This window comes from Pinus tabuliformis, chromosome 3_2, assembly GCF_031772625.1.
Source record: "Pinus tabuliformis cultivar Carrire ecotype Pingquan chromosome 3_2, CPIR1, whole genome shotgun sequence".
Lineage (NCBI taxonomy): Eukaryota > Viridiplantae > Streptophyta > Pinopsida > Pinales > Pinaceae > Pinus > Pinus tabuliformis.
Window position 1 is genome coordinate 1,070,280,049 of NC_142302.1, and position 10,779 is coordinate 1,070,290,827.

General features: G+C 37.0%; 1 protein-coding gene across 1 annotated transcript; it reads right to left on the minus strand.

Moving 5' to 3' along the window:
- Positions 1-7,845: 7,845 nt before the first annotated feature.
- LOC149184378 (glucan endo-1,3-beta-glucosidase-like) lies at positions 7,846-9,283 on the minus strand. Its single transcript, XM_089418920.1, has 2 exons — positions 9,148-9,283; positions 7,846-9,027 (listed from the first exon to the last, which is right to left on the minus strand). Exons 1-2 carry the CDS (start codon positions 9,221-9,223, stop codon positions 7,976-7,978), a joined length of 1,128 nt encoding a protein of 375 aa, XP_089275046.1. The 5' UTR covers positions 9,224-9,283; the 3' UTR covers positions 7,846-7,975.
- Between the last annotated feature and the right edge of the window lie 1,496 nt (positions 9,284-10,779).

A 10,779-nucleotide genomic window follows, 5' to 3' on the forward strand; every position in this document is an offset into this window, starting at 1 on the left:
TAACTCAACCTCATAGCAAACAGTTAGATTAAGGATTGAAGCCGTTCAAATTCTCTTCTGGAAGATATGTTGCGATTTGCCAGGTTGGAAAAGCTGCAAAATTAAGAAGAAATATCAAATATACATTGTCTCAATTTTAAAATACGAAACCGGGACAAATTTCCCGTTTGAATCTTTGGTAAATTTAATTTAATTTATAGAACAATGTTCACTTGTGGCCAAAATCGGTCAAAGCAACTGGAGAAGGGGTACATTAACAGAGTATAGAATAGCAGTGCCTAGTGCATACTCTACATAGTTAAAGCCTGAAAACTCGAGAAAGACGAGAAAACAAAGGAAAGAAGAAGAGATGAATAGATAACGAGCATATTCCAATGAAAATTTCAAGCTTGAACCAAGTTACGCTATCCAAAACATATTATGAAATTAATGCCCTTGTTCGCTAAACACATCATAGATTTAAAGCTTCTCCATAAGCAAATAAATGTGAAAGAAAGATCTCTAGTCTCAGCTTAATGAAGCCGACAAAAAATTAAGGCCTCACGAAAGATCTCTACTCTCAGTTTAATGAAGCCGACAAAGAATTATGGCCTTATGAAAGATCTCCGTTCTGCAGAATACAGAGATTTACAAATCGAAAGAAAGATAACTAATCGCAGCTTAATGAAGCTGACACGGTACGAAAGATCTCAGTCTGCAGAATACAGATATTTCCAATTCCAATCAAGTTCAGTTCTTTGTGGGAGTAAAATAAGAATTTAGGAATAATTTTTTTTGCATACAAAACAATGCGTGGAATTAACAAACTTAAATATATATGGTACGAGACATTGTTAAAGTTTCCGAGTTCATTGAAGAAAACTTACAAGGACTCCTAAACGTTCTCGGCAAAATATATAGACTTTGGAACTTACATTTCTGCTATGAAAACTAAATAATGAATCCTCTACGCAGCATCTATGTAAACATTAGTTTTCGTTTCACACACTAAATAAGTATCCGACCTTGGATATACGTTTAAATCTACAGATTTACGGCTTAAATCTTTACCCAAATAAGGATCGCACCTCGTATATACTTATATAAATTGTTTTTTCGGTTAAATATTTGGTATTCAATACAAGAGACCTAAGGCTTAGGGCCGCAAAGAAGACTTGCTAAATAACTCTTCATTTTTCTTTTGTCTCACAGGGTAGAATACCTACCAGGCGATCCGCTTGCTAAGAATCTGAAACCGCGAACATATGAAGCTCATCAACCATATTCAGCCTCTGGAACTCCTAAAAGATCAACTGTAAGTAGATGTTTTCTGCGACTCCTCTCTTTCGAGGTCAGTACATTTAGCCTCCCCGCCGCAAGCTTCCGAAGGAAAAGAATGACTGTGCTGCAAAACAAAACAGTGTTCTATAATCTAGAAGCCAGGACCGCCACACCTAACAGACAAAATTATATATATATTTAAAGAAGCACATGGAAAACCTACCTGGCCTCTTTAGCCGCGTCGCCCTACCCTTCCTTCTGACACCGCCTCAGTTTTCTATAATCTAGAAGCCAGGACCGCCACACCTAACAGACAAAATTATATATATATTTAAAGAAGCACATGGAAAACCAACCTGGCCTCTTTAGCAGCGTCGCCCTACCCTTCCTTCTGACACCGCCATTATTTCTTCAGCTCATGCCTCATTTAATCCCTGCGCCTCGCTCATATGGAAATTTTATCGTGTACAGCTGGAGTGATATAAAAAAATGGGAAAAAGCAGTAAAAATATTTTCAAGAGTGATAGAAAGAATGGGAAAAACAGTAAAAATATCTTCCCAAGTCATAAAGGCAACTCAACTGATATTTGGAAAAAGCAGTCACATTTCAAATCAACGGTTGAAAGTGTCTTACCTGATCCAACGGAACAGGTTAAAAGTGTTGACGATTGTTGATGCATAGGAAGGCCTATCGGCCTAAATATACATATAAATTATTTAGATATTACATACTTAAAATCAAAATACATTATAGATATTATAGATATATAGTTTATATGAGATTCAATATATTTTAATATAGGGGAATAATGTTAAGAAAAAATTTCAATAAATTTTAATGGTCAACCAACCAAATCTACCAATATATTATTGTAAGCATTAGATTTTAAATCATTCCCTTAACACTTACATTATAAAGATTATTATTTCAAAGAATCACAAGTTACATATGTATAATATAAGTGACTAACGTGAACTATGCTCTTTCTCCACCACAATCTTCAAGCCTCCCAGTTGACTCATTTAAAGTACAACTGTCTCCAACCATTGTTAATGAATTTGTAAGATCAACAATATTAACATATTCAACTCATGAGGGCTTTCACAATAAAAGCTATCAAGTAATGCACTACTCTATGGACCTACCACAATCTGTAAGATATTTTGGTTTCGACTATTTATTAGTTGCTAGAAAGGCAGTCTAGATACTAAATGTGTTCAGAAGTTGATCAAACAACCTGACATGTTTAACACACAAGGATCTCATAACATAACCAATAATGATTTTCTAAAGGTTTCCGAACACTAGAAACAACAAATCATAATAATAGATAAACACAATCAAACTAATAATGTCTTCAAAAGTTTCCAAACACCAAAAACCACTAAATTGAATTATGTTGTACTATTCATTGATTTGTTCCACGGGTTTCATTTTGCCAACCAAATCAAAACAAAAAATAAAGTACTATAACACCATTGGTAGCAATGCCAATATGTATAAAGAGCTATAAAACATTATTTTTGGCATGTGTATCAAGCATACTACACTTATGCAATGACGACTTTTTTTGGGTCAAGCATGCCTTTCCAATCTCATTTGTCAAACTAATTTATTAGGAAGAATATTGTACCATCTCATGTATTTTGAAGGTAACGAGTGTTTAGATTGTGAGAATCCTTTATTTGATCAATTATATATACCGCCATTTGTAGACCAACGGGCAATAGGTGCACGCTTCTTCATGAATTCATAAACTTTTTTTTGGTTGTTGCTGCATATCCCCATGCCTGAAAGTTGCGAGGAAGTTGTAACCACATCCTACGAGGTTACATATTGGTCACATATTCACCTTGCAATGAAAGGTTGCGAGTTTGTAGACCGAGCTAGCATGTGTGCAAGCACAACTCAGAAGCCAACATTATTCCCAGCATGTTGAGACCTGATAGCTATACCTAAAGACATTCTCCTCCAGTCATCTATGCTGCATCATATTTTTTTGGTAATGCTACCAAATTTGTTGCTCCTGGGCATCTGCACATATGTGTTAGATTAGAGCATACATAACACACAACAGAGTCATACTTAGAGACTTAGACAGCAAAAGCAGAGAATAATTCACAGAGACAGACAAATGGAGAAACAACAAGATTACTCAATCAGAAACAGCGGAATAGATAAAACAATCACTGGAGAACAGAAATCACTTTGCATTACATCATAGGCTTGAGCCTTGGCTTTCTTTCCTTAGGTAGAGAAATTACGAATTTATAGAGGCAAAAGAAGGATCTAGAATCCTGTATGTGATTCAGATGGAGATCTGGAATGATCTTAGAAACGAATGGCAGTGTAGAAAGATCTAGAATGTTGGAGATCTAGAAACTAATGGCAGTGTAGAAAAATCTAGAATCATGCATGTGATTCATGAATTTAGCTTCACACTTAACATTCTCCTACTTGAAGCCAAATAAGAGTCATCAAGTCACACCGAGTCCTACCATGCCTTTACATAACTCATGTTTATTTCATGGTAGAATCTTAGTGAGCATATCAGCAGGGTTCCTATCAGTATGGATCTTTTCCAAGGATAAATGTTCTTCCTCCAACACATGCCGAATCCAATGGTACCTTAAGTCAATGTGCTTGGTTTTTGAATGAAATGTTGGGTTTTTTACCAAGTGAATGGCACTCTGACTATCACAATATAACACATACTTGTCCTGCTTTATTCTTATCTCTCCTAGGAATCGCTGCATCCACATCTCTTTACAAGCTTTTGTTGTAGCTATGTACTCTTCTTCTATTGTAGAGAGGGCTACTATGCTTTGTAGCCTTGACACACAAGATACTGTTGCACCTGCAAATGTATACAAATAACCTATAGTGGACTTTCTGGTATCCATATCTCCAGCCATATCTGCATCTATAAATCCTTCAAGCACAGTCTCATCATGACCAAAACATAAACAATAATGACTAATACCCTTGAGATACCTCAAAATCCATTTTACTGCTTGCCAATGTTGTTTTGCTGGATTGGCAAGGAACCTACTCACTACTCCCACTAAATATGCAATGTCTGGTCGTCTGCATACCATGGCATACATCAAACTACCAACTGCTGAAGCATAAGGAATCTTACTCATCTCTTCCTTCTCCTTGTCATCACTAGGACATAATTCAGTACTCAACTTGAAGTGGGCTGCAAGGGGTGTACCAACTGGCTTGGCATCCTTCATATTAAACCTGTCAAGCACCTTCTTGATATATTTTTCTTGTGACAGCCACAACCTTTTGTTTTTCCTGTCACGCATAATCTGCATGCCCAATATCTGTTGTGTTGGTCCCAAATCCTTCATTGCAAATTTGCTACCCAAATCTTTCTTCAATCTATTGATCTTATTCTTATCATGCCCAACAATCAACATGTCATCCACATATAACAATAATATGATATACTTTCCTTGATCATACCTCTTGATATAGACACAATGGTCAGCTTCCAACCTCTGAAAACCATGTTCCAACATGAATGAATCAAATTTCTTGTACCATTGTCGAGGTGCTTGTTTCAGCCCATAGAGACTCTTCTTCAACCTACAAACAAGGCCTTTTTTGCCTTTTTCTATGAAGCCTTCTGGCTAGTCCATATAAATTTCTTCCTCCAATTCACCATGAAGGAATGTAATTTTTACATCTAATTGTTCACATTCTAGGTCTAAAGCAACAACTAGACCAAGAATGACTCTAATGGATGACATTTTAACAACAGGTGAGAAAATTTCAGTGAAGTCAATACCTTCTTTTTGGGCAAAACCTTTCACCACTAGCCTTGCTTTATACCTCTCCTTCTTTTCGTCACCTTCATGCTTAATCCTATACACCCATTTGTTCTATAGAGCCTTTCTACCTTTTGGGAGGTTTACCAACTCCCAAGTTTTATTTTCCTGCAAAGAGTTCATTTCCTCTTCCATTGCTTTCTTCCATTCTTTACTGTGCTCGACTTTACAAGCTTCTTGAAAACAATTAGGTTCACCTTCATTAGTCAACAAAATATAGTTTGAAGGAGGATACGTATGTGAAAGCTTATGAGGCCTAGAAGATCTGCGAACCAACTATAGTGGTGCATTATCAGGTTGAATCTCCTGTAAAGGTTCCTGCAAGATTCCTTCTTCTTGTTGTTCATCATTCTCCACTTGTTATTCTTCATGCTCCTGAATTCGTTGTTCATTTTTTCCTGCTACTCTTCAAACTTGTCAATAACCTTCTTGAGTTCCAACTCACCTACAGTCCTCTTGAACATTTCTGACTCATTAAATATAACATCCCTACTTCTAATAATTTTATGTTTCACTGGATCCCATAGGCAATAACCAAAATCTTCATCCGCATATCCCAAAAAAATGAATTTCATAGATTTATCATCTAGCTTAGTTCTATTTTCTTTGGGAATGTGTACGAATGCTTCACATCCAAAGATTTTCAAGTGAGAATAATTCAAATTCTTACTAGTCCAAACTTCTTCAGGGATACCGCCATCCAAGGCTGTAGTTGGAGATCTATTTATGAGGTAACAAGCAGTCCTGACTGCTTCAACCCAAAAATTCTTCTCCAAAGCGGAATTGGACAACATATTTCGCACATTTTCCATAATGGTGCAATTCATCCTTTCTGTGACACCATTCTGTTGAGGAGTACCAGGCACAGTCTTCTCATGCTTTATTCCAAACCTGTTACAATATTCCTTAAATGCATTTGAGCAATATTCTCCACCATTATCTGTTCTTAAACACTTCAGCAATTTGTTAGTCTCCCTTTCAACAACAACATGGAATTTTTGAAATATTCCAAACACTTCACTTTTATTTTTCATAGGATATGCCCAAACCTTCATGGATGCATCATCTATAAATGTTACAAAATATGATGCTCCTCCTAATGATTTGATGTTAACAGGCCCAAACACATCTGAGTGTACCAATTCTAACACATTTTTCTTTCTGTCATGGCCACCTCTAAGGAATGAAACCCTTTTTTGTTTACCATATACAATGCTCACAAAGATAAAGATTGTAGGATTTCAAACCTGGCAATAAATCTTTTCCAACAAGGATTTTTAAGCCCTTCTCGCTCATGTGACCCAAACGCTTATGCCACAGATCTGCTATGTTTCCTTCTTTTATGACAGCAGCCAAACCTAATTTTCTTATCAGTGTCTTTAATGTGTATAATATTCCTATCTTGGGTCCTTTGGCCACGACCAATGCACCTTGGCTAATTTTCCAGCCTCCTTTTCCAAAGCTTGTCGAATAGCCTTCATCATCTAGTCGTCCCATAGAGATTAAACTCATGCGCATTTCTAGACTTATATACTTGACCTGTTTCAACAATATATCTTGTCCATCTTTCATCTTGATCTGGACATCTCCCACTCCAACAATACTGCAAAAATGATTATTCCCCAAATGCACTTTACCATAATCACCAGGATTATATGAAACAAAACTATCTTTGCATGGGGTTACATGGTGAGATGCCCCAATGTTAATGATCCAATCAAAGCTACTACTAGATGTATATACACATGCATCCTCTACTGAAACAGTAAACAACACATCACCATTTGTGGCTACAGCAGTAGTCTCACCTTCATTTGTATTGGATCACTTGTGATTTGTATTAGACGGTCTCTGATCCTTTTGTCCTTTCTTCCAGAATCAACATTCTTCCTTCATGTGCCTGGGTTTGCCACAATGAAAGCAGATGATCATGCCTCTCCTTGATTTTGATCGGCCTCTCGATCTTAATCGCCCTTACCGGTCTCGATCCATTCTCCTACCATAATGAGCTAGAGCTAGAGCTTCTCCTCCCTGGTTTTCCGCAATTGACTTGATCGCAGTTCCTCATTCATTAAAATGTTGCTAACATCATCAAACTTCAGGGTCCCTACAGTTGTTGAAGTGCTCATAGCTACAATTAAATTTTCCCAACTATCTGGCATAGAACACATTAGCAAAATAGCTCTAATTTCATCATCTAAAATGACTTTAATAGAGGCAAGCTGATTAGTAATAATATTAAATGCATTCAAGTGCTCAACGACTAAGCACCTCCTTCATTTTGAGATTATAAAGCTTCTTCATCAAGAACACTTTGTTTGATGCCATGTTCTTCTCATAGAGATCATGGAGTTTCTTCCATAATCCTTCTGTCGTCTTTTCTCCATACACATTGAAATAAACATTCGTTGCTAAATATTAGCGGATTGTTGCAATCACATTTCTATCTAGCTTATTTCACTCTTCATTTGTCATAGATGAAGGTTTCTTTGTTGTGCCCTCAATCGACACATACTGATCCTTTAAAATCAGTATATCCTCTCTCTGATATCCTTTAAAATCAGTATATCTTAAAAATGGCATATCGTATGTAATACAGTAGATTAAATATTTACGATTCACTCATTCTTTGGGTTCTCCGTTGAGTGAGTCAGGTCTATGTAAGCTCTGATACCAGGAAAATGTAAATTTGGAGACATAGTACGAAAAAAACTATTTGTATGTTACCCACTTGAAATCCAAAATACATCACAAATTTATAATAATCGAGAAAAGTTGAGTGTATATGCAGGCGTTTGAAAACGTAAATTTGGAGACATAGTACGAAAAAACCTATTTGTATGTTACCCACTTGAAATCAAAATACATGACAAATTTATAATAATGGAGAAAAGTTGAGTGTATATGCAGGCGTTTGACCCCGGTTGAAGAGTCCAAAGTCATGCTCCGTTGTAGGCCCCGACTTCAGGTTCTCCCCGAAAAGAGCGAAGATATATGTCTCGATGCTCGTTCCCGGCCTCTTGGGCGTCCCTGCATTAGATAATACATGTTTGATGAGATTGTTGTTATAAGTCTGAGCATTCTCAACTGTGGCCACATCCTCCCCGAAAGAAGGCCATCCGCTTTCAGTAACGATGAGCGGGACGTCTGGATATCCCAAGTTTTCCATGGCAGAGATAATAGTATCAACCATGGCATCGAACAAGTTGGTGTACCTCCTAACTCCGTCTACCAACGGGGACGTGGGCTTAAACAGAGCGTAGTCCAAAGAGATGGAACCGCTGCTGCCGCCGGTAAAGATGAAGTATGGATAGACATTGGCCATGTAAGGAGATCCGTGATATGACAGGAATTCGAGAATAGACCTCATGCTGTCCTTTACGTCGTCACTGAAGGTTCCCTGAGAAGGAGTGGAGTTGTGAGCTATCAGGAAATTGAGGAGAGATCTCGTGGTGTCCTTCACATTGTCGCCGTTGGCACCCTTGGACACCGGGAAGTCGATGCCAGCTATAACACTCATGTTGTGTGTAGTAGAGACCTTGATGCTATTCTGCAGATTGGCATTCTGAAGCGCAGTTTGAATGTTGGTCATAGCAGGAAGAAGATATGATATGTACTGCGGGCTACACAAGATGAGGTTGCCCACTGCAATATATTTTATATTGGTGGCGGGATAGAACGCGACAATGTTGTCATTAACCCAAGCGTCTGCCGAGTCCTGGCTAGAGGATATGCCCTGCAATTCTTCACCACCCACACCCACGATTACATCGATCCCCGAATTCGCAAAAGCTTTCAACTGATCCTTGTGTGCCTTGAAAATCCTAGCCTTCCCGATGTTGTTCTTCTTCATTAAACTTACGGCCTCGTCTGCCGGTGGCAGATCGCTTCCCTGTGAGCCATAATTTACTCCTATTTTATCACCATCTGCACGAAGAGTTGAATGATAAACAGTTAGTGAACCCAATCGATGTTAAGCGCTTTGAATAACAATTGTATTTTATGTAGAAAACGAAAAGAAGAAAACGTTTAGTAATGGTAACTTACCAGTGAGGATTGAACCCCAGAAGATGGCAATAAACCCTACCAGGATTATCTTCGCTTGTTCTTTGGAGACTGCCATATTTCTGATGGGAAATTACAGATTTGAAAAATATTTTGTGCAGAAGAAGTTTCAGTACTGATTATCAAAGTTTCTTCCCAATCTAATTTCTATGATTTTTCACTACGTACATTTAAGGAGAGCCACGAGCACTCCTAATCATTGTCAATGCTTAGTTGGAACATTTTCACATATGTAAGTTGAAAAAGAAGAACGACAAAGTCAATTGACACGTGATGTGTGGCACAGGCTGCATCCTCCCATATTGACTGGAGGATTATGATTGATTATAGTAGTTTTCAACCACTCTAAATACATGCATAGGCCCGAGTCCTATTCATAACTTAATTTATTTTATGGCTATAAATGAATGGATGAAATTTTAAATACTAATTAACTTAGTTCTTTAAAATTACTTGTCAGCATTAAGTTTCCAGCATGCATGCAAAAGTTTTGATCACATTGTCTATATCATCATGGGGAGTTTCCTAATGCAGATTTTGGTTATGTTTTAAGATATCAACAGAAAACTGCATATTGAATTTTTTTTTCTTCAAAACTGTGTTTTATAGAATTTTTTTTAGATAAGTTACCAAGCTACTAGGGGTGTATATAAGGGTACATATATGATGTAAAAGTTACATAAGAGGGTTTCAACTTAGGTCATGCATTCATACAAGTTTGACCACGTTGTTGCTGGTTGATAGACAACTGATGGAATAAATTTAATTAAAAATAAAATTTAGAAATAATATATTATTATCCATTAAAATGTATTATTTTTTAAATTTTTCATTATAACCCTTCAAATTTAATCTTAATCACTTTAAACTCTGTCCTTGCAGTGTCTGCATAAGAGAGCAAATGATTCATGTCTCCGCCGACTGCAGGACCATTATCACACTGAATATTTATCAACAACCGCCCCGCATTACAATTTGTTTTTATTACAACTACCGCGCGTCACAATTTGCTTTTTCCACTAATGCTCCACTAACCGATATAATATTTCTTTTTACACAGCCCCACAGCATCCTTTCTCACATTTATCATGCCGAGCCATCCATGGCGGCTGGATCGCATCAAAATTCCTCAAATACCTATCAACCTATCTCAATCCCCAATGATTCTACTTTCCATTAAATATTTTCATTAAACGCACAGTAAATGTAGTTGCCTTGGTCTGTTCAGCGTTATATCATACCTGAACCCCACAACAGTTAATTAGTGTGCGGCCGAGTGTGTATTGTTTTGAAAAAAATGCCATCAAACCGGTGAGCATTTTATACACCTTGTTATACACGCTGTGGCAGGTGATAAAGAGGTTGTTGCATTTGAAATGGTTTCAAATTCAACTATCTATACTATATCAGCCAAATTATTATGGTGTAAAGCAAAAAGAAAGTCATTATCTCTCTTTCTGCAATATGAAATGGCTCATGTTTAAGCTCGGTCATTTTCTCCGTTTTTAGGGTATGAAATTGTTTATATTTAAGCCTATAGTGTTTTTTTAGGGGATAGAATGAATTTTAATTTAATTAGTAAGAGGATAGTAAAGATTTAATATTATGGAATAT